Source organism: Schistocerca piceifrons, chromosome 4 (genome assembly GCF_021461385.2).
Source record: "Schistocerca piceifrons isolate TAMUIC-IGC-003096 chromosome 4, iqSchPice1.1, whole genome shotgun sequence".
Lineage (NCBI taxonomy): Eukaryota > Metazoa > Arthropoda > Insecta > Orthoptera > Acrididae > Schistocerca > Schistocerca piceifrons.
In genome coordinates this window covers 146,229,843-146,255,151 of record NC_060141.1, presented here as the reverse complement: position 1 = coordinate 146,255,151, position 25,309 = coordinate 146,229,843, and the positions used below count along the sequence as shown (strand labels likewise).

Below are 25,309 nucleotides of genomic sequence, written 5' to 3'. Positions count from 1 at the left end.
TGTGTCCTTTAATCCAAAACTATTAAGTAACACTTTTAGTATTTATGAGACTGCAATCAAACTAGAGCAGTCGCATGTTTTGAACAGTTAGCAATTTTTGGTTGTTAGACCTTCTCTAATTAGTTACTTATTTCACCAAGCATGGAGAATTGCATACAAAACTCAGACATTTGTGTCTTTATTATTCAGTCACTAATTTAGCATATGCACCATATTAAGAAACTCGGGTAAGTTCTGCTTTGGAGAAAATCTCAAAATCAAATTGGGATACAACATCCTGTTTAATATTAACTAATACTCTACTATCTCTTCCTTTATATACGTATCCCGATGTGACGTACTCCTATTGTATTCTGAATCCATGCATGGATTCCGAGCTGCCATCTGAGCTGTATTCATCGTACTCCTCTACACATAATCAGTCGTCATCTACTTACATGATGCTGTAACTCTGAATGCACTCCTTTATATCTTTGAGCAACCATGTCTAGATGTTAGCCCATCACTTTATAGAAGGAAGTGTACTTCCCTTCTGTGCCACATCAACTGTGATGGAACTGACAGACAGTATAGAGATCCTACTTGAGAACTGTATCTCTACTATCATCTAGTAGTTTATTTGTTGGTCAACTTTTGCGAATTTATGCATGTAATGTGCACATCATTAGTAACAAATACACACTGTGCCTGTCATACTCTGTTTGAAAGTAGTCATAAAAATACTAATTTTTAGATATATACTGAAAACAAATCCAAATTTGAGTGTCACATATTACACACAAGTGCTACATTGTATCTGAATTAGGTATTCTATAGTGTAAAACAAATACTAACAAAGAGATAGAGGGGCTGGCCAGTACTTACCTCAGCTCAGTACAGCCGATAGATACACATAAAACAGAACTGAAAATTTACATTCCTAGCTTTCGGAACTTTGTTCCTTCATCAGGGAGGAGAGAGGGGAAAAAAGGGAAGAAGGGAAAGTGGATTCAGTTACTCACAACCCAGGTTATGAAGCCCTGTTGCTTCATAACCTGGGTTGTGAGTAACTGAATCCACTTTCCCTTCTTCCCTTTTTTCCCCTCTCTCCTCCCTGATGAAGGAACAAAGTTCCGAAAGCTAGGAATGTAAATTTTCAGTTCTGTTTTATGTGTATCTATTGGCTGTACTGAGCTGAGGTAAGTACTGGCCAGCCCCTCTATCTCTTTGTTAGTATTTGTTTCACATCTTATATGAGATTTTCCATTAATCATTCTAGAGTGTAAAACATACATAGACTTACAATTTGTTTCTTAATCATGTTCTCATCACTCATAATCTCTTTCTTTGGCCATATTTATTGTTCACTCGTAGGGTATAAGATAGTTAAAAAAAAATTACAGTTTCAAAGTAGATAGTGAATGGGTAAGAGACTGCTATAAGAAAATGTAAATCTGAAGAAATGTAGCAGACAACTTGTTGCCTAGCAGGTATCAATTTGCTAAAGTCACACAGGATATAAAATTATCTGAGAGTATCATTCCTGTTGTGCCTGTGGTATCAAAAAGAGCACTCCTGGAAAACATTTTGCATGTGCTAAGCAAACCACACATCTGAGTTTGTTTGATATGTGCATGAGGTCATCTACCTTCCACCTCAAATTTACGTTTTCATTTCTTTTTTATCTTCCACAAATACTTTCACTACTTGTTATACTATAAGACTCAAAGGTGAATTCTGACACTGTGCTTTTGATTAAGTAAAAAAGTTCATAAAAATTAACATTAAGTCATTTGTACTACCTCATACAAAAATATCAGACAGTCATGAAATTAATGTTATAAATACTGGGCACATTAATTCACAACCCTTTTCTGAATATTTTGTCATCATGACTTTTTAAACAGGTGTCGCAAGTATAGTAGTAATTAAAAATGATGATGATGATGATGATGATGATGATGATGTAGCAGTAATGCAAACAACTGCAATTGTTCTTTCTCTATGCAGCATATACCACCAGAAAGTGAAGGCAGCAATCCTAAGGTGGAATCCAATGTGTCAGAGTACAGTCAAGGTGAAACTCAAAGCCAGCAGTCTCATCAAATGCACATCTCTCCACAAGGTAAGATATGGCTTTGCATTGCTCTTGTTATTCCTGCGTCCTACCCGAATCAATTTTCCTCCTTGACCTGCACGGTACAGGCACAGACGCTGTATAATGAATGTGGTGTAGTTAGCCAAGCAGTATGGAGAAAATAATGTGAATGTTTCTGAAATCTTTTGGATTCATTTTCATTAACGTAAATACACTGCTGCATAGTTCATAGCTGCTAACACAGTAGAATTATTATTACCATATTCTCCAGATATGTTTGGATATTAAAATTAGTGAAATTATAATTATTGAAATAATTTTGGTGCTTTTATTCACTACTCAATTTGCCACAGTATTGTAGTTATAATAAAGTAATGAAAAGTCACCTACAGGAGAAAAAGAATGTACGCAAGGGAAATATGAGCTCTTATGCTCATATATCTACAGAAAATATTATACAACTTCTGTGGAGTGTTCATTGTGGAATTATGGCTGCTATGGTTAGGTTACATTATACAGGGGAAATTATATTGTGTGAGAAAATATTTTGGCAATCAGAGTGTTTCAGTCAAGTATACCAGAAATGAGAAGTAATGGGTTATGAACAGAAACAATTTTTGAAAGTACGTTATGTGATCAAAAGTATCCAGACACCCCCAAAAACAAACGTTTTTCGTATTAGGTGCATTGTGTTGCCACCTACTGCCAGGTACTCCATATCAGTGACCTCAGTAGTCATTAGACATTGTGAGGGAGCAGAATGGGGCACTCCGCAGAGCTCATGGGTTTCGAACGTGGTCAGATGATTGGGTGTCACTTGAGTCATATGTCTGTACACGAGATTTCCACACTCCTAAACATCCCCAGGTCCACTGTTTCTGATGTAATAGTGAAGTGGGAACATGAAGGGACACATACAGCACAAAAGCGTGCAGTCGACTGACGGAGACTGCCAACAATTGAAGTGGCTCGTTATGTGTAATAGGCAGACATCTGTCCAGACCATCACACAGTAATTCCAAACTGCATCAAAATCCACTGCAAGTACGAGGGCTATCCACAAAGTACATTACATTTTCGTTTGTGTCGATTAGGGGCAGGGCTAGCGCAGCCATCTTGGTGTCATGGCATTCCGCCGCTCAGTCGGCATCCTGCCGCGCTAGTGAGAGATTGAAAATGCCGCAAAGTGTGAAGTGCGTGCTGTAATAAGGTTTCTGACTGCAAAAAACTGTAAACCGATAGAAACCTATCAGCAGCTTTGTGAAGTGTATGGGGACAACATAGTCACTGAAGGTGGAGTGGGTCAATGGGTCTTAAAATTTAAAAATGGCCGAACTAACGTTCACGACGAAGAGCGAAGTGGAAGACCCAGCATAGTCACTGCCAAACTTGTCGAAAAAGTCGATGCCGCGGTCCGTGAAAACCGTAATTTCACAATAACGGAACTCTCTGAGTTTCCCACAAATTTCATGAAGTTTGTTGCACGAAATCATTACCGAAAAGCTTGGTTACCACAAGTTTTGTGCAAGATGGATACCAAAAATCTTGACAGAGATTCACAAAAATCAGCGAATGGCTGCAGCGTTAACGTTTTTGGACGCTTACGAGAAAGATGGCGACTCATTACTCGATCGCATCGTTAGTGGTGACGAAACATGGGTTAAGCATGTGAAATGGGAGACAAAATTGCAGTAAATGCAGTGGGGGGCACACAAATTCCCCCCAAAAACCTAAGAAATGCATACAGACAATGTCGGCAAGGAAGGTGATGGCGACTGTCTTTTGGGACAGAAAAGGTGTGATTTTTGTGGATTTCCTGGAATGAGGCACTACAATAAACTCTCAAAGGTATTGCCAAACTCTGCACAACCTCAGAAGAGCAATACAAAACAAGCGCAGGGGAAAGTTGGGCTCAAAGATCTTGCTGATTCACGACAACGCCCGGGCCCACACGGCAAATGCCACTAGTGAAGTTCTCGAATCTTTTAAGTGGGAGTTGTTTCCTCATCCGCTTCAAGAAGAGGTAACCACATGGTTGAAGGCGCAAGCGGCCGAATTTTACGACGAAGGAATTTCCAAGCTCGTCCATCGCTACGATAAGTGCCTTAATTTAAATGGCGTTATGTAGAAAAGTAGTATTTAAGTGTGGCTTTTATCTGTATATAATAAAAAAAATTTCCAATACTTTATTTATTTTTAATTCCAAAACGTAATGTACTTTGTGGATAGCCCTCGTACTATGACAGTGTGAGGTGAGAAACTTTGATTATGTGGTTGAGCGGCTGCTCAAAAGTCGCACATCTCATGGGTAAATGCAAAATATCGCCTCGCTTGGTGTAAGCAGCGTAAACATTGGACGATCGAACAGTGGAAAAACATTGTGTGGAGTGACGAATCACAGTACACAAAGTGGCGACCTGATGGCAGGGTTTAGGTATGGCAAATGTAGAGTGAATGTCATCTGCCAGCATGTGTAACGCCAAAGGTAAAATTCAAAGGCGGTGGTGTTATGGTGTGATCGTGTTTTTCATGGAGGGGACTTGCACCCCTTGTTGTTTTTCTTGGAACTATCACAGCACAGGCCCACATTGATGTTTTAAGCACCTTCTTGCTTGCCACTGTTGAAGAGTAATTCAGGGATGGCGATTGCATCTTTCAACACGATCAAGCACCTATTCATAATGCATGGCCTGTGGCGGAGTGGTTACATGACAATAACATCCCTGTAATGGACTGGTCTGCACAGAGTCCTGACCTGAAGCCTATAGAACACCTCTGGGATGTTTTGGAACACTGACTCCTTGCCAGGCCTTACCGACCAACATCGATACCTCTACTCAGTGCAGCACTCCATGAAGAATGGGATGCCATTCCCCAAGAAACGTTCCAGCACCTGATTGAACGTATGCCTGCTAGAGTGGAAGCTGTCATCAAGGCAAAGGGTGGGCCAACACCATATTGAATTCCGGCATTACCGATGGAGGGTGCCACGATCTTGTAAGTCATTTTCAGCCAGGTGTCCAGGTGCTTTTGATCAGGTAGTGTACGTTGCTGAGAAACAGTAACATCATGTTAAAATTCAACAGTCTGGTACTGCATACTAAAGTTCAATAACATTAAATATCACAATGGGCAACACAGGAATACCTATGGAAATTGTATGTGTTTACTTTGTCCTTGATGCATGGGTCATTATGAATGGTCAGAAAGCTGAGTATCACAGTGTAGCTAACTGTTTCCTTGATATGAAAGTGTGTCAAGTGGATTAAAAGGGTAAGGAAAAGAAAAGAATAACTACGTATGACATGAAACTGTAAATCTAAGGGAAGAATCTGGATCATAGTAAATGTGTGATGTATTATTCTATATGAAGATACTGTTTAGTCAGTAATAATTGATTACAGCATTGAAGGGCATCATGTGTTTTTACTATAATGCTATTAATAATTGTCATTGTAATTTACCCACTGCCCATAGGAATCTTTCACTTTATAGTTATGCGTCTCCTGTATTGTGGAAATTAACATGGCTCCTTTCCTGGTGAAGGACATGCTTACACTTGTCATACTGTATGTTCTGGTTTTTTCAATAACTAGAGTTATCAGAAATCTGGAACAAAAATAGCAAGCCTCTAAGATTTTATGTAATTTTTTAAATTATAAACACAGGCTGCTGATAAGCTTGCCAAATATTTTGTCTCTGGACCAGAGTTGGAATAGGTATGATTCAATGCTAACTAAAAACCCCACACAGAACCCTGTTTAAAATACATGAAATCCATTCGTAGTTGCGAATATGGACAACCATGAGGTGCGTAATGGAATGACGACATTGAAAATTTGTACTGGACTGGGATTTGAATGTGGGTTGCTGCACATTAAGAGCTGCTGCCTTGTCATTTGGATATCCGAGCACAATTCACGCCCACATCCATACCTCCATATGTCTACATCTACATCTACATCTACATCTATACTCCACGAGCCACCTTACGGTGTGTGGCGGAGGGTACTTATTGTACCACTATCTGATCCCCCCTTCCCTGTTCCATTCACGAATTGTGCGTGGGAAGAACGACTGCTTGTAAGTCTCCGTATTTGCTCTAATTTCTCGGATCTTTTCGTTGTGATCATTACGCGAGATATATGTGGGCGGTAGTAATATGTTGCCCATCTCTTCCCGGAATGTCGTCAACCATGTGTCTATAAACCTGTATTCGTAAATCAATTGTGTACTGTCCTGTACAGTGGAGTATTGTTTATTCCAACCTACCTCCACCTCTGACTCTTCCCATTTCTCCCAGTCATCACCTGGTTTTCTTTCAGGAATTCCTCTCATCTAACTTGGCCTCACTTTCTTTTCTGAATCCCTACACAGTGAGTCCACCACTCCTTTGGAACATGCAGCTATCTGTTAACTGGAAATCAATCCAGACATAATCGTACATATTGAAGACAAAACCTCTAATACTATGGTCGTGAATCATAGTGACCATGTGGCTGAGGGTCTCTGCCAGCTTTCCAACACCTCTGCATACAAACCTTACAATCATGATCCCATCCCAGAAGTCCAACAGGATCTCCAGGGACTCATCAAGGCATTAGATCCACCCTGCAAACTGACACGTGAATTCATTTCCCTCCTCACATCAGCAACCCCATGCACTCTTACCTTTTATCTACTCAACAAATCCAAACCCACTAGTTGACTGTTGTGGCTGGGTACAATGTTCCCAATGAACAAACCTCTGCCTTTATTGACCAACACCACGAAAGCATTATCTGTAACCTCTTTTGCCTTACTATGCTTGTCCGCCCTCTTCTGGAGTATTGCTGTGCGGTGTGGGATCTGCATTGGATAGGATTGACAGAGGACATAAAAAAAAGTCAAAGATGGGCGAATATGACACACAAATTGGGTTGGCAGTCATTAGAACAGCCTTTTTTCATTGTGGCATGACTTTCTCATGAAATTTCAGTGAACAACTATCTCCTCAGTGTGTGAAGATATTTTATTGGCACCCATGTACACAGGGAGAATTGATCATCATAATAAATTAAGAGAAATCAGAGCTTGCACATGAAGATTTAAGTGATCATTTTTCCCACTCACTGTTACAGAGTGCAGCAGCAGAGAAGTAGCTTGATGGTTCAGTAAACCCTCTGTCTGCTACTTAATTGCAAATTGCAGAGTAGTTATGTGGATGTAGTTATACAGCAACATCCCCCATGCCATGGCCTTGTGGCCATGAGACACTACCTTTCCCAAATTCTCCTGGTATCAAACCCACTAAACATTTCCTAATCCTACTAACCAATGACAAACTGACCCGCATTTATTTCACTTTTGAAGGCAATGTCTTTAAACAAATCCATGGTACTGCCTTGAGTACTCACATGGTACCATCCTATGCCAAATTATTTGTGAGCCAACTGAAGGAATCCTTCCTGTCCAGTCACCAACTTGTCTGGTTCAAATTCATTGATGACATTTTCGTGTTCTGGCCTCATTACAGGGACAACTTTTGCTCCTTCCTCCATGACCTTAACACCTACTTCAAAATCTTCTGCACCTGCGAGTCACTTTCCTATATATCAATCTCCACCTCTCAGATGGCTCCATAAATACATATGTTGATATAAAGTGCATCAACCATCAGCAGTAAATCCACTTTGACAACTGTCACCCACTCTATGTCAAAAACTTATTTCCATACAGCCTCGGCACCTGGGCATGTTACATCTGTAGTGAAAAGTAGTAGTTGTCAAAGTATACAGATAACTGCATCAGAGCCTTTACTGACAGACAATAGCCTGTACAGCTCATCCATAAAAAAATCTGTTCCTCTGACACCAGTAAACCTGTTAACCAGCCACCAACCAGCAAACATCTGATCAAGCAGTATCACCCTAGCCTTGAAACACTCAAACAACATCCAACAGGGCTTCGACTACTTCTCGCTGTGCCCTGAGATGTGTTGTAGCATACCCAAAATCTTACCCCCACCACCCAAAGTAGTATTCCACCAGCTATCCAATGTACAAAAAATCCTTACCTGTCCCTCCTTCAATCCTGCACTCAATGGGTCATTCCCTTGTGGTCAATGCAGGTGCAAAACATGCCCAAACATCCACCTACCACCTCCTATCGCAGTCTAATCGAAGGCATCTACTCAAAAAAGTCAGAACTTCGTGTGAAAGCAGCCATATTATGTATCAGCCAAGCTGCATTGACTGCACGGTATTCTATGTGGGTATGACAAGTAACCAGCTGTCCAATTTGCAAGAATGGCCATTCCCAAACTGTGGCAAACAGCAAACTTGACCATCCAGTTACCGAACATGCTGAGCAACACAACAATAATGACTTCAACAGCTGCTTCACTACACATGCCATTTGGAAACGTGCTTCCAGCGCAAGTTTCTCTGGGTGTGAATTGTCTTTCCAGCATATCCCGTGCTCTCGTAGTCCTCTTGGCCTAAACCTCCACTAACTTGTTTCTCACTGCCTCACATCACCTTACCTTTTCTCTTTTCTCCTCTTTTTCACACCACTCCTCCATCCTTATTGTATACCCCATACGAGCTCTCTCTCTCTCTCTCTCTCTCTCTCTCTCTCTCTCGCCCTCCATTTCTACCCCTGTCTGTTACTCTTTCCCCTCCCTGTCTCTCTCTTCATCACCACCTTCCTCTCCTTTCCTACCATCCCCTCCCCTCATCATCTCCTCTCCCTCTCTCTACCCTTTATATGCTCTACCCTCTTGAACTCCTTTTATCTTGTTTTCAGCCACTGACTCATCTGGTGGAAGATCTGCTGCACAACACCACCACCACCACCACCACCTCCACCTCCACCTCCTTGACACCTACATCCTTACCTACATCCTCCCCATCTCCAGTTATCCAGGCAGCTTCTACTGCTATATTGTGTGTGTGTGTGTGTGTGTGTGTGTGTGTGTGTGTGTACTCGTACTAGAAGAAGAGCAAGAGCTCGAAAGCTAGTATTAAGTTTTCTGCGTGCTACGCCGAAGAACTCTGTAGATAAGTGGTTGCCTTTCTCTTGTTTTATATGTGGTTATGGCTGAGAGATTGCAACCTAATTTATTTTATATTGATACACATCACAGGAAAAACTGTTTGTCAAACTGCACATACTCAAAATTGTTATTAACATAGTACTAATATAATAGAGGGAAACATTCCACGTGGGAAAAATATGTCTAAAAACAAAGATGATGTGACTTACCAAACGAAAGCGCTGGCAGGTCGATAGACACACAAACAAACACAAACATACACACAAAATTCAAGCTTTCGCAACAAACTGTTGCCTCATCAGGAAAGAGGGAAGGAGAGGGAAAGACGAAAGGATGTGGGTTTTAAGGGAGAGGGTAAGGAGTCATTCCAATCCCAGGAGCGGAAAGACTTACCTTGGGGGGAAAAAAGGACGGGTATGCACTCGCGCACGCGCGCGCGCACACACACACACACACACACACACACACACACACACACACACACACATCCCCACATATACAGACACACGCAGACTCCTGTATAGTATATTTAAATATGTCTGCTTGTGCCTGTATATGTGTGTGTGTGTGTGTGTGTGTGTGTGTGTGTGTGTGTGTGTGTGTGTGCCCATTCTTTTTTCCCCCTAAGGTAAGTCTTTCCGCTCCCGGGATTGGAATGAATCCTTACCCTCTCCTTTAAAACCCACATCCTTTCGTCTTTCCCTCTCCTTCCCTCTTTGCTGATGAGGCAACAGTTTGTTGCGAAAGCTTGAATTTTGTGTGTATGTTTGTGTTTGTTTGTGTGTCTATCGACCTGCCAGCGCTTTCGTTTGGTAAGTCACATCATCTTTGTTTTTAGATATATTAACATAGTACTTTACAAAAAAAGTATTTAATTTTTTCAGTCCTTGTCATTTATGTTCTCTGTCATAAACCTAGGGAACGTATCTGCATGGAATCTTTGAAGAGACCAATATTTCAATAACCAAACCCCATCCCAAACTCATCAGAAAGGGGAAAGCAAACAGGAAGACAAAATAATGGGTTGGTGCATAAGTTCATAGCTTTTCTCCATAAATTTAATAAATACAACATGTATAAGAGAGACTTCAGTCGTCAGTAATATATTCTCCTTCACTATTTACAACAGTCTGCCAACCCTGGGGCAACTTTTTGATTCTGCAACTGTAGAAATCGTGTGGTTTTGAGGCAAAGAACTAGAGAAGCCATATTCGGAGTACATTTTAATCCGGAAAGGAAGTTCCTTGAACATTTTTAGATAGCAGAAAAAGGGACAATTTGAGGGCACAAAATTGATTGAATAAAGGGGATGTGGAATGCCTTCCCAACCCAACTCCTGTATAGTGTTTTTTGTCAGTCTGGGAGAATATAGGTGGGCTTTATCGTGGAGTAGGATTATTTCATGCAGTCTTCATTGTTGTTCTTGGATTGAATTTACGGGACACCTCAGTAGATGAAAATAAATGTCAGCAGTGATGGTTACACGTTGTTGTTGTTGTGGTCTTCAGTCCTGAGACTGGTTTGATGCAGCTCTCCATGCTACTCTATCCTGTGCAAGCCTGTTCATCTCCCAGTACCTATTGCAGCCTACATCCTTCTGAATCTGCTTAGTGTATTCATCTCTTGGTCTCCCTCTACGATTTTTACCCTCCACGCTGCCCTCCAGTACTAAATTGGTGATCCCTTGATGCCTCAGAACACGTCCTACCAACCAATCCGTTCTTCTAATCAAGTTGTGCCAAAAACTCCTCTTCTCCCCAATTCTATTCAATACCTCCTCATTAGTTATGTGATCTACCCATCTAATCTTCAGCATTCTTCTGTAGCACCACATTTTGAAAGCTTCTATTCTCTTCTTGTCCAAACTATTTATCGTCCATGTTTCACTTCCATACATGGCTACGCTCCATACAAATACTTTCAGAAACAACTTCCTGACACTTAAATCTATACTAGATGTTAACAAATTTCTCTTCTTCAGAAACGCTTTCCTTGCCATTGCCAGTCTACATTTTATATCCTCTCTACTTCAACCATCATCAGTTATTTTGCTCCCCAAATAGCAAAACTCCTTTACTACTTTAAGTGTCTCATTTCCTAATCTAATTCCCGCTGCATCACCCGACTTAATTCGACTACATTCCATTATCTTCGTTTTGCTTTTGTTGATGTTCATGTTATATCCTCCTTTCAAGGCACTGTCCATTCCATTCAACCGCTTTTCCAAGTCCTTTGCTGTCTCTGAGAGAATTACAAGAAGTGTACGAACACTTTGACTGAAATGTGCAGGAGCTCCATCGTGCATGAACCACATGTTGTGTCGTACTTGTAAAGGCACATGTTCTAGCAGCACAGGTAGAGTATCCAGTATGAAATCATGATAACGTGCTCCATTGAGTGTAGGTGGAAGAACATGGGGCCCAATCAAGACAACACCAGCAGTGCCTGCCCAAATGTTCACAGAAAACCTGTGTTGATGACTTGATTGCACAATTGCATGCGGATTCTCGTCAGCCCACACATGTTGATTGTGAAAATTTACAATTTGATATCGTTGGAATGAAGCCTCATCCGTAAAGAGAACATTTGCACTGAAATGAGGCTTGACACATTGTTGGATGAACCATTCGCAGAAGTGTACCCGTGGAGGCCAATCAGCTGCTGATAGTGGCTGCACACGCTGTACATGGTATGGAAACAACTGGTTCTCCCGTAGCACTCTCCATACAGTGAAGTGGTCAACGTTACCTTGTACAGCAACAACTTCTCAGACCCTGACATTGGGGTTATCGTGAACTGCACGAAGAATTGCCTCGTCCATTGCAGGTGTCCTTGTCGTTCTAGGTCTTCCCAGTTGCGAGTCGTAGGCTGGAATGTTCTGTGCTCCCTAAGACGCCGATAAATTGCTTCGAACGTCTTCCTGTCGGGACACCTTCATTCTGGAAATCTGCCTCGATACAAACGTACCGTGCCACGGCTATTGCCCCGTGCTAATCCATGCATCAAATGGGCATCTGCCAACTCCGCATTTGTAAACATTGCACTGACTGCAAAACCACGTTCGTGATGAACACTAACATGTTGATGCTACGTATTGATGTGCTTGATGCTAGTGCTGTAGAGCAATAAGTCGCATGTCAACACAAGCACTGTAGTAAACATTACCTTCCTTCAATTAGGCCAACTGGTGGTGAATCATGGAAGTATAGTACATACTGAAGAAACTAAAATGAGCTCTAACATGGAAATTTCAGAACACATGTCCACATAACATCTTTTCTTTATTTGTGTGTGAGGAATGTTTCCTGAAAGTTTGGCCGTACCTTTTTGTAACACCCTGTATACTCCTTCCACCTTTCTGCTTTCCCTTCTTTGCTTGGAACTGGGTTTCCATCTGAGCTCTTGATATTCATGCAAGTGGTTCTCTTTTTCTCCAAAGTTCTCTTTAATTTTCCTGTAGGCAGTATCTATCTTATCCCTCATGAGATAAGCATCTACATCCTTACATTTGTCCTCTAGCCATCCCTGCTTAGCCATTTTGCACTTCCTGTCGATCTCATTTTTGAGACGTTTGTATTCCTTTTTGCCTGCTTCACTTGCTGCACTTTTGTATTTTCTCCTTTCATCAATTCAATTCAGTATCTCCTCTGTTACCCAAGGATTCCTACTAGCCCTCGTCTTTTTACCTACTTGATCCTCTGCTGCCTTCACTATTTCATTCCTCAAAGCTACCCATTCTGCTTCTACTGTATTTTACGCAGGGGAAGCAATTCTTAGTACACCACTCCTTTACACGTAGGGGAAGCAATTCTTAGTACACCACTCCGTTGCAGTTCCATCAGATGCGTAACGTTATTTTTTGTGGATTCACTTAGGTCTTTGAATGGGGAGTTGCTGCTTTGTTTGGGCTGAACCATCCCTTTCTTCTCCTTATGTTGGAATAAAGACACCATTTCTTGTCAGCAGTACCAATTGATGACAAGCAAGCAGACATGATGTACTTATGGCCACCCACTGATTTTAGTGATTGTGGCTTAGAATGTGCAGTATCCATATATTTGATTTTCGAATCATCCCCAGTGCATGCAAATGTTGCACAATGGTGGAATGATAATAGATAATCACATTTGTCATTTCTTGAGCACACGAACATGAATCATTGTGGATTCATACATTTAAATGATCTTCATCAATCCCTAAATGTCTCCTTGAATGTGGAAAGTCATTAATGTCCAAATGGCCCTCCTTAAAATGAGAAAACTATTTTTTTTTCACGCTCTGTCCAGTGGCATTATCCCCACACATGGCGCAAATGTTTCTGGCTGCCTCCACTGCTGTCACCCCTCTATTGAATTTGAAAACGAAGAATGTTCCAATTTCTCCACTTGACACTCCATTTTCTAATGTCCACAGCATCACTCACTATCTCAAAATGACAATATGTAAGCTGAAATGGCTACAGTGAATTATAAATAAAAACGGACAATCAATAAATAAACCTATAACAACTGGAATACCAATATGACAAACAAAAACACTAAACTTATCCACCAACCTAATACATGCATAGGTATGAATTCTACTTGCCCACAAGAAAATCAAATATTACCAAAACCATAGAATGTCTTCTGATATCAACTTATAATGGAGAGAAATGAGTTGTTTCTACTTGACCGTTGTATTATTCTAACAAGGAGAGAGCTGTGTCTGGAATAAAACCTTCTATTGATTCATATTAGACCATGCACTAATTTAATTTTAATTGAATCCTCCAGGACACTGACCTAATGCTTTGAAGCAAACTTTATTATCTTTGTATTGTGGGGTGGCCAGCAATGAAGTGATGCTCTGCCTTGACAAACTGGTTTGCTATCATAAACATATAAATGAGGGTGGCATAATTTGTATGTACCAACCTGTAACCTTAAAGAATGCAAAAGATATCAGTCTTGAACAGGTCAAGCTTTTCCAGAAGATAATGTAGAAAACACCTGGTCTCCAAGAAGGGATGAAAAAAATTACACCTGTTTAAAACAGCCTTAGATATCTGATTGCAGAACATTGAATTACATTAATTTTAGATTTTTGATCTCAGTTGAAGTTCTGAAACATTGTGCTAATGGACATTGAATTAGTACGTGGGCTCATAAACTAGAAATGTTGGTCTTATGTTTAATTTTACATGGGATTCAAATCCCTTGTTATTTGAAAAACAGATGGGTTGAGTGAGCATAATGCATTTCTCTGCATATTCCATGAGATAACATTTGGATGCGGTATCTTTGCTCTTAGTTGTTGGCATGTGATACTCATGCATACTAGTGGAATTTCATCTTCCTATTTAATGTTGTTTATAATCTCATCCAGTGTAGTCTTGTCCATGCTCAGTTCAAATCGCAGAGTACCAGTGGGCTTGTGGTATGTGCCTTCAAAATTATGATTTGGGGAGGAGAGGTGGAGGACCAGTATGCCTTTGAAATTTCAGCCATTTTTCATGTTTTGACCCAAGTGTATTTCTACTAGTTTTTCAGGCAGTATGTTGGGAAAAGTTTAAATTTCTCGCTATTTACCATTACAGGAACGAAAGGAGTCATTGTTGTTGTAATAGTCTGTTGTAGCCATCTTTGAGAAATGAAATTGTCTTTCTTGCCACCAGTCACTAATTTAAATTAGCTGCTTTCACTTCATCTCAGGAGTTCTGCCATCATCTTGCATTTTCTTGACATAAGTTCATTGGTGTCACGTGGTCTGAGTGTGATTCAGAGAATCAGTGTGCCACTGCTCAACAAATAATGGAATTTACAAGACTGTAGACATAAACAAGCACTTCATTGGCTTAGGATAACTATATTTACTTAACATCTTTGGAGGCCCAAACATTACTCACTCGCGAGAATTATGGTTTGAATTTTGACCTGATTCCCCAGGTTTTTCCTCATGACTCACTTTATCAGTGCTTTGAGACAAGCAGTTTTAAAATCAAGACAGCGTTGATGAATACGGCTCTTGATCAGCACATTTTTGCCTAAGAGTACTGTCTTGGAATGGTGGACAGCTCAGCAAAACAGTATCTTACAGAAGATGCTGCCATAATTGTGTCAGTTGCTGATAAAGCTAATCTGTGGGTTTGCTAGATCAGAAGGATCATATATGTAAAGATACAGGGAGGATTAGATTTCAGCAGAGTACGTGCTGATTGAATGAACATGGAGGAAAGGAAATTACTAACGAGAAACCATTAGAACATTTGCACCTACCCAGTAGCCCCTGCTAGGCTACGTGGCATTGCCAAAATTTGTTAGGAAGGTTACAATCTTCTGTCTATGTTTTTCAACATTGTTCTTCCATTGTGTCACAGTACCACACCTTGCTACACTTTTAACGCCTCTGATAAGGCAATGCGAATGCCCTATCTGTATGTTAATTTTTTACATTGATTTCAAGGACAGTGCCTTAATTTCTTTAATATTTTAGTAAGTTTTGATGTAATATATCTTTTTACTCAATATATCTTAACCATTGTATTTTTTATACAATGACCAGATCTTTGAGAAGACTAACGGCTGGCTCTGACTTGTTTCCCATAGTTACCAATCTCTTTAGGAGGATTTTGAACAACACCCATTTGAATCCGCAGAACTCATGCTTCAGGAGGTATCCGAAGGACACCATTGTCATATGGTGTCAAGATAGTGAGAATTGGCATATCTTTTTGCGCCATCTAAACTCCACCTCAATATTAACTTTTGCTACAGAAGTTGGGAAGAATTTTGCCGCACCCTTCCTTAAGGTGTTGAGCAGAAGAGAATGTGAAGGTCACTTGGGGATGCAGTTTATAGAATGAAGACATATCTGTGTTACTGTTACCACCATCCAACATAATGTTATGTGATAGTCTCTACTTCAGTGCACAGAGATCATACTATACAGGGTGATTCGCAAAGATATGCAAATATTTTAAATATGTTATTCTACAAGTAAAACTGGACAAAAGTTCATATAAACATAGGCCCGCAAATGTTTAGTTATGGAATTACAGCTAATAAGATTTTTCCAGAAATTTAGGAACTTCGCTAATATGAAGCAGTCGCAAAACTGTAAGAGGTTAAAGTAAAGCATGATTTCCATTTATTTTGTTGTTATTAGTCTGGCGAATGTAATAAAACGTGTCCCAGACATGTATCTGCATTAGTTTTCCATAATGTCCAGAGAAGCAAAGATTATTATATAAGAAAATTTGTTTACTTTCTATTAAGAATGTAGAAACGTTTGTCATTGTTGGCAACAATTAGTGAGTTGTTTCAGTCATTTCCTAACCTTGAAACGAGTTAGTTTTCTGTATTGTTCAGTGAAAGAACATAACAACAACAGTGTATTTAAGTGAAACCACATAGTCACTGTTGTAGTTCGTAGATTATTTACGAAATGAGGATGCCTTTCAAATTTATGACAGAGGAACACACCAATATGGTGTTCAGTTAGGGCAAATGTTATCGTAATGCTACAGCTGCAGTTAACAAATATCACATACGTTATTGAACTTGGAGGATTCCAAATGCACAAACAATTAGTGGAATATTTTGAAAGTTACAGGAGCCAGGTTCTGTACCTAACATTCATAATCAGTATGAGCGCTCGATACATGAAGACGACAATGAGGATATTATGGATGCTGTTCATTGTAGCCCGGGTACCAGTACATGACGTACCTCTCAACGATAGACATTTCACAATCTAAGGCATGGCGTACACTGAAATACAATAATACAATCCTTACCATTAACAAAAAGTGCATCATTTACATCTGGGAGATCCTGCCCTTCGCTTGGAGTTGTGCAACTGGTTAAATACTAATTGGCAGTTACACAAATACATTTTATTTACTGATGAGGCACAGTTTGCTCGAGATGGTATAAACAATTTACGTAATGAGGACGTATGGTCTGAAGCAAACCCACATGCAACAGTGCAACACAATTTCCAGCAGTGATTTAGTATAAATGTGCGATGTGGTATAATCAACACACACTTTATTGGACCATTCATTTTCCCAGGACATCTAACTGGCGAGACATACTTACAATTCCTTCAAGAAGAAATGCTCCACTTGCTCGAAGATGTTCCACTTGCTATGCAATTGCACATGTATTTTCAACATGATGGTGCGCCTCCACATTTCACCAATTCTGTTACAACACATTTAAATCAACATTTTCCCCAGAAATGAATAGGTCATGATGCTACATGTATGTGGCCACCCAGATTGCCTAATTTAACACCAATGGATTTTTGTGTATGGGGTGGATGAAAGACATAGTTTATGAGGACAAAGTCAATACACATGAGGCATTACTTGCTCGGATTATGAATGCAATTGACGAAATTAAGAACAACATTGTGAAACTGAAATGAGCAACAAAATTCGTTGTACACGTGCAGCTAAATGCATTGAACTTGATGGAGACATTGTTGAACGTTTATTGTGAAATTTTATATACACTGTACAACTTTTTTTAACACTGAGCTTCGTTTTTTCCAGTTTAACATGAATTTATGTATGCTGTGGTATTAATAAAAGCAGATTATGTGACACATTCATACAGTTTCAGTTAATATTATTACCATCATTTTTCCATAATTAAATTCTCTATAACTTCGGTTGAAAACTCCATGCAATTGTCTGGAATTTATAAAACAAATTGGGCCAAGTAATTGATAAATTAAAAATTTTATGAAATTACTGCTTTGCTTCTGTGTATGTTCTGGAAAACTACTGCAGATACACCTCTGGGACATGTTTTATTGGATTCACCAGATCAATAACAATGAAATTAATGGAAATCGTGCTTTACTTTAAACTCGTACAGTTTTGCGATGGCTTCATATTAGCGAAGTTGCTAAATTTCAGGAAAAATCTTTTATGAGCCGAAACTCCTAACTAAACATTTGCAGACCTATGTTTGTATGAACTTTTTTCTTTAGTTTTACTTGTAGAATAACATATTAAAATATTTGCATATCTTCATGTATTGTCCTGTCTGCTCCCCTGAAAATTTGTTAGCTAAGGTAGACCACCTGAAGAGCACCTTTTACTTTAATAGTCACAATGAGCAAGAAGACACATTTTGGCCTTTTAAGCCACTAAGCCAGTGAAAGCTTAAAAATGGGGGGTTAGGGAAGAGAGAGAGAGAGAGAGAGAGAGAGAGAGGGGGGGGGGGGGTGTTTAGAGGTAGGGGCTCTCTAAGTGGTAGTCTTTTAGCTCTATGCAAGGACTAAAATTGGTTGTATTTCAGCGAAACACAATGTGAGGAATATTTTTCAACCTCCCTCCAACTTTTCCTCCTCATAAATAAGGTATCTGACATAGTCCATAAAGCGATCAGGTCAAGCCATCTGTGTCATAGCAAATCGCTACTCTGAATAAAAACCACAAACTTACTTACAGCGGCCAAAGGAGACTGTGACTGCAGAGTACTACCACCCAAGTTTGCACCAATATGAAGACTTTCCCCTCTCACTTCAAGCCATTGGGATGGTGTTTACAGAGAATTAATTGAAATTAAATTAGTTAATGGCCACACAAAGATGAATGAGGTTTTATTTAAATTCTGCATGGCACAAAACTCTCCTTATTGGAAAATCAGAGGGTGTGAATATGCTAAAACATTCATGTACACAATAAGTTGGTACCATTAAAAATTTCTGGCTGTGGGAATATCTGTTTGTAGTCATTGACAGGTGGTGTCTTTGTAAACTTAATATATTTTCTTTTCGATTTTGCTGTGTTCTGTGGTCTGTTCTGCCTTGGATATTATACATGGAGTATCAGTGGTTTAATTTACAGTTCATGTCATTAGAATGACATCTTGCATGTTGAAATATTGACATTTTGTTACTCTACATGAGCGCACTCCCATTAACTCTGTCAGTATGCCGGGTGAAGCTTAAATTTCACAATTGATTCTTTCATTTAAATGTTTTTGAGTCTTCAGAATCATATAGATAAAGTATTACTAATAGTGGTGTAAACAACAGCATGAGGAGGTTATAAAAGATATTTAAAATTGTCTATGCAACTACTAGAAAATGTTTATCATCATCATAAGCATTTCATTTAATTGATGTAAAGCATTAGGAAATGTCATTTGCTTGTACATTTTTGAAGTATTCTTTCAGTAGGCAGTAATACTTTTTGCCCAATCCTGTAATCATTTGCAGCACTTCACATTTTGTGACACGAAATATGACACAGTATAGCATCACTTGTGTTTTTGTTTTCATACTCCTGGCTATACGTTTGTGTGCTGCTGTATAGGAATCGGCACTGCCGGTGTTAGAACCTCCTAATCTCCTTATTCCCATAAGTGCAGAGAGAGGGCAAAAAGGATTTCTCAACCCTGACATGTAGGGTGCACAGCATGGCAGGCATAGAAAGAGGGGAAGAGGCATATTTTGTGGGTAGTATTGGCATGCCTTGCAGGGTCTACAAGTGTGGATGGGCACAGCTGAGAAGAGAGAGACTGAAGAGGGGGAAATGGACAGTGAAAGAGGGAAGGATGAGATAGACAGACAGGGGGGGAGGGGGGGAGGAGGCGAAGGCCAGAGAGAGTGTGAAGGAGGATGAGATGGACAGAGAGAGGAGGGCTGAGGAGATGGACAGAGAAAGGAGGGAAGGACAGAGAGGGGAGATCAGAAGGCAAGTTGAAGGTTTAGGTATTTGGTAAGTTTAAGTGCAGGAGGTGGAGTATGAGATGGACAAGGGAGGAGAATGTGGTCAGGGGGAGGAAGGAGGAAGATATGATCTGAGAGAAGGGGTCGAGGAGATGGACAAAGAGAGGTGGGATGGTGAGACGAGATGGACAGACAGGTACCTGTGGGAGGATGAGGTGGACAGTGAGTTGGGGGGGAGGTAAAAGGTGCACACAAGGAGGTGAAAGAAGGAGATGCACGTAATAGATGTGTGGAATGCATACCTGAGCGAAGCTGTGGGTAAAAGGCTGGTATTAAATGAATACACATTAACATAATTGAAATGACATAATACACTTATGACAATCCACAGATGAAGTGAAAATTTATAGATTACGTGAAAACCAAAACTACTGTTTTGCTTGATAATAGTGCATGTGCAAAAATGGAGATATGTTTAGCCAAGAATATGAAAACTAGCACAAATTGTGCTATAGTTTGTCATAGTTCATGTAAGAAAATGTGCAGTACTGCAAATGTACATCGGTCCACAATGAAGAAATACCTCAAAAATCTGCAAGTAAATGACAGTGTCTGATGTTAGAGAAATTTGTCCATGAACTCCATACTGTAAGTAAAAACTACCTCAGTGTCTTTTGTGAAAATCTACTATTGGATCTAGTAATGACTCTAAATTGCAATTATGTTTACATTACAGACCACTGATGGTGTTTTATATCAATAAAATGAAATGCATATGATGATAAAATACAAATTTTTTAGTATTTGTACAGACAAGTGTAGCTAACAGATTTAAATTCTTTTCATAATTAGTAAAGCCACTACAGACACTGCGGCCACATCAACGCAGAATTTAAAGGCTGGGGAAAGGCTATCAAAAGGAATGTAGTAGTAGTTACTCACAAAACCTTGCAATTTAAGTGATACGTTGGGCTATGCATATTTTTGTTTGAATTATACTCCTTCAACAAGAGTCACAACTTGACCTTAAACAAAAGATGGAGAAAGATATGGACTTAAACAAACTTCAGAAGACAGTTTTCCTGTCATTAGTTTAACCTATTTTTCCATTCATTTGAACAGAAAAAAATCACTTACACACTACCAGAAATATATCCATTTTAATTAGGCTCTGTGCAAAAAGTGCTCAAAAATATTTTCTGTGTACACATTATTCATATGTTGCATTTTCAGGATACTGTTGATTGTTGTCATTTTTTAAAACATGGATAATAAATAACCAGCATTATAAACATTCTGTATCCTTTAAATCTTTGCCTCCATGATTGCTCACAACAGATTTATTCATCTGGGTATTACTGTAAGTAATTGTTTTATTGTGCTTGTCTCATACTCTTGCCATTTGCTAGAAGTGGAGTTTTTGTGTCTGCAAAGACAACTTCTTGTCATATTGTGCCCTTTCAGTAATAATTGTGTTTTCTTTCATCTTTCTCCTTGTCTCCTTTACTGATAGGTGATCTCCACGTTTTCCAATTTTCTGTAGAGTGCTGGAACAATAGTTACCCTTTGTCTGGGTATTTTCTCAAAAACACACTTAGAGTTGTAAGAAAAGTGTCCTCTTTGTGTTGCAGACTCCTAGTGACATTGGTGTCTGAAATACAAACCTTACAATAGTATGTTTAAAGTAACGTGTGGCTTTTGACATTTGTCTCACCGAAGAGTATGTGACAGTCTCTACCAAGTCACTGCTGAAGCACCCGTTGCCATGCCATGAATAAACAGTACTTCGCAGTATTGCACATTAGATGTGTCTGTGTTTGTCAGCTATCATTGTGAAGTGGTATTTTATGGTGTTCAAGTGTTTTGCAGTCGCCAAGTGTTGTGAATGAGTGTTTTGTGTTGGCATTGCATTAATAACAACAATGCAGCATGATTGGACACAATATTCGTAATAAGAGGTCAACCAAGAATATGTTCACTGACTGCAAAGATATAGAATGTTGGAAGGGGAAACCCAATCCATGGACAAGACGATGAATTTCTGTGCGCTGCAACATTCACTGATCTACAATGCTGAGAATTGGGTAGGAAAGAAAGAAAGAAAGGTGCAAATGATGAAACAACAGCAGCAGCTCGTACGTTAGTAGAAACTCCAGGAGAGAGAAGAATGTATGACCGATGGCTACTGAAGATATATGCATTCCAGTAACGGAAAGTGTGCCCAACAGGAGTGTGCTTATTATCAACGCAAGGAATACCCTACTTTAAATAAACTTCCTTACAGCCTCGTAGATGGAGCAAGGTGGCGCAGTGGTTAGCGCACTGGACTCGCATTCGGGAGGACGACGGCTCAATCCCGCATCCAGACATCCTGATTTAGGTTTCCCATGATTTTCCTAAATCGTTCCAGGCAAATGCCGGGATGGTTCCTCTGAATGGGCATGGCCAACTTCCTTCCCCATCCCGATGAGACCGATGACCTCGCCGTTTGGTCTCTTCCACAGGTGCTACGTTCTTAAAACATAGGACTTTCTGCTACCACATTAATTAACAACTTTGTCAGACTAAAGTGTTGTTGGGAGACTGCCTATTGCCTTATGACAAAGTGACATCACTCATTATCTTATAACTACAAAGTTTTTTTGTTACGAATATAAAGTTGTAATGTGACATTCTTATATGATTCTTCAAGGACTTTGTGGAAACAAATCTGAGTGGTTTGAAACATCATTGAGGTGCCTAATGATCAGTGTACTTGTTACTCACTCCATTGGTTGTACACCATCGCTTCTGTGATGTCTGCTACCAGTCCACACTCGCCTATACACAACAGTGATGTAATTGGTGCTGTTCCTTGTGACATATTTATTACACCAGGTTTTGTACTGTCAAACTAATTGAACACATGCAGAAATACCAGTCACTGACTTTTGTGAAGCCTTCAAGTAGATATCATATTTAATGCATATGGGTTCCAGACAAGTTTGTTCTGTAATTAATCAAATGCCCCCCATGAACCATGGACCTTGCCATTGGTGGGGAGGCTTGCATGCATCAGCAATACAGATAGCCGTACCGTTGGTGCAACCACAATGGAGGGGTATCTGTAGAGAGGCCAGACAAACGTGTGGTTCCTGAAGGGGGGGGGGGGGGTGGCAGTCTTTTCAGTAGTTGCAGTGGCAACAGTCTGGATGATGACTGATCTGGCGTTGTAACACTAACCAAAACGGCCTTACTGTGCTGGTACTGCAACGGCTAAAAGCGAGGGGAAACTATGGCGGTAATTTTTCCCGAGGGCATGCAGCTTTACTGTATGGATAAATGATGATGGCGTTCTCTTGGGTAAAATATTCTAGAGGTAAAATAGTCCCCCATTCGGATCTCTGGGCGGGGACTACTCAGGAGGACGTTGTTATCAGGAGAAAGAAAACTGGCGTTCTGCGGATTGGAGCGTGGAATGTCAGATCCCTTAATGGGGCAGGTAGGTTAGAAAATTTGAAAAGGGAAATGGATAAGTTAAAGTTAGATATAGTGGGAATTAGTGAAGTTCGGTGGCAGGAGGAACAAGATTTCTGGTCAGGTGAATACAGCGTTATAAATACAAAATCAAATAGGGGTAATGCAGGAGTAGGTTTAATAATGAATAAAAAATTAGGAATGCTGGTAAGCTACTACAAGCAGCATAGTGAACGCATTATTGTGGCCAAGATAAATACAAAGCCCACGCCTACTACAGTAGTACAAGTTTACATGCCAACTAGCTCCGCAGATGACAGAAATTGATGAAATGTATGATGAGATAAAAGAAATTATTCAGATAGTGAAGGGAGACGAAAATTTAATAGTCATGGGTGACTGGAACTCGACAGTAGGAAAAGGATGAGAAGGAAACGTAGTAGGTGAATATGGATTGGGGCTAAGAAATGAAAGAGGAAGCCACCTGGTAGAATTTTGCACAGAGCATAACTTAATCATAGCTAACACTTGGTTCAAGAATCATGAAAGAAGGTTTTATACATGGAAGAAGCCTGGAGATACTGGAAGGTGTCAGATAGATTATATAATAGTAAGACAGAGATTCAGGAACCAGGTTTTAAATTGTAAGACATTCCCAGGGGCAGACTCTGACCACAATCTGTTGGTTATGAACTATAGATTAAAGCTGAAGAAACTGCAAAATGGTGGGAATTTAAGGAGATGGGACCTGCATAAACTGACAGTACCAGAGGTTGTAGAGAGTTTCAGGGAGAACATTAGGGAACAGTTGACGAGAATGGGGGAAAGAAATACAGTAGAAGAAGAATGGGTAGCTTTGAGAAACGAAATAGTGAAGGTAGCAGAGGATCAAGTAGGTAAAAAGATGAGGGCTAATCGAAATCCTTGGGTAACAGAAGAGATACTGAATTTAATTCATGAGAGGAGAAAATACAAAAATGCAGTAAATGAAGCAGGCAAAAAAGAATACAAACGTCTCAAAAATGAGATCGACAGGAAGTGCAAAATGACTAAGCAGGGATGGCTATAGGACAAATGTAAGGATGTAGAGGTGCATATCACTAGGGGTAAGATAGATACTGCCTACAGGAAAATTAAAGAGTCCTTTGGAGAAAAGAGAATGACTTGCATGACCATCAAGAGCTCAGATGGAAATCCAGTAATAAGCAAAGAAGGGAAAGCAGAAAGGTGGAAGGAGTATATATAGGGTCTATACAAGGGCAATGTTATTGAGGACAATATTATAGAAATGGAAGAGAATGTAGATGAAGATGAAATAGGAGATACGATACTGCGTGAAGAGTTTGACAGAGCACTGAAAGACCTAAGTCGAAACAAGGCCCCGGGAGTAGACAACATCCCATTAGAACTAATGACAGCCTTGGGAGAGCCAGGCCGAACAAAACTCTACCATCTAGGGAGCAAGATGTATGAGACAGGCGAAATACCCTAAGACTTCAAGAAGAATATAATAATTCCAATCCCAAAGAAATCAGGTGGTGAAGATGTGAAAATTATTGAACTATCAGTTTAATAAGCCACGGCTGCAAAATACTAACATGAATTCTTTACAGACGAATGGAAAAACTGATAGAAGCCGACCTCGGGGAGGATCAGTTTGGATTCCATAGAAATGTTGGAACACCTGAGGCAATACTGACCCTACAACTTATCTTAGAAAATACACTCCTGGAAATGGAAAAAAGAACACATTGACACCGGTGTGTCAGACCCACCATACTTGCTCCGGACACTGCGAGAGGGCTGTACAAGCAATGATTACACGCACGGCACAGCGGACACACCAGGAACCGCGGTGTTGGCCGTCGAATGGCGCTAGCTGCGCAGCATTTGTGCACCGCCGCCGTCAGTGTCAGCCAGTTTGCCGTGGCATACGGAGCTCCATCGCAGTCTTTAACACTGGTAGCATGCCGCGACAGCGTGGACGTGAACCGTATGTGCAGTTGACGGACTTTGAGCGAGGGCGTTTAGTGGGCATGTGGGAGGCCGGGTGGACGTACCGCCGAATT

General features: G+C 40.2%; 1 protein-coding gene across 1 annotated transcript in view; it reads left to right on the top strand.

The window, feature by feature from the left end:
- LOC124795683 (longitudinals lacking protein, isoforms H/M/V-like) overlaps nt 1–25,309 on the top strand; it is a 320,009-nt gene that overhangs the window by 143,946 nt on the left and 150,754 nt on the right. Inside the window, exon 6 of the mRNA XM_047259764.1 lies at nt 1,990–2,104. Coding sequence (XP_047115720.1) covers nt 1,990–2,104 — 115 coding nt within the window. The remainder of the gene's footprint in view (nt 1–1,989; nt 2,105–25,309) is intronic.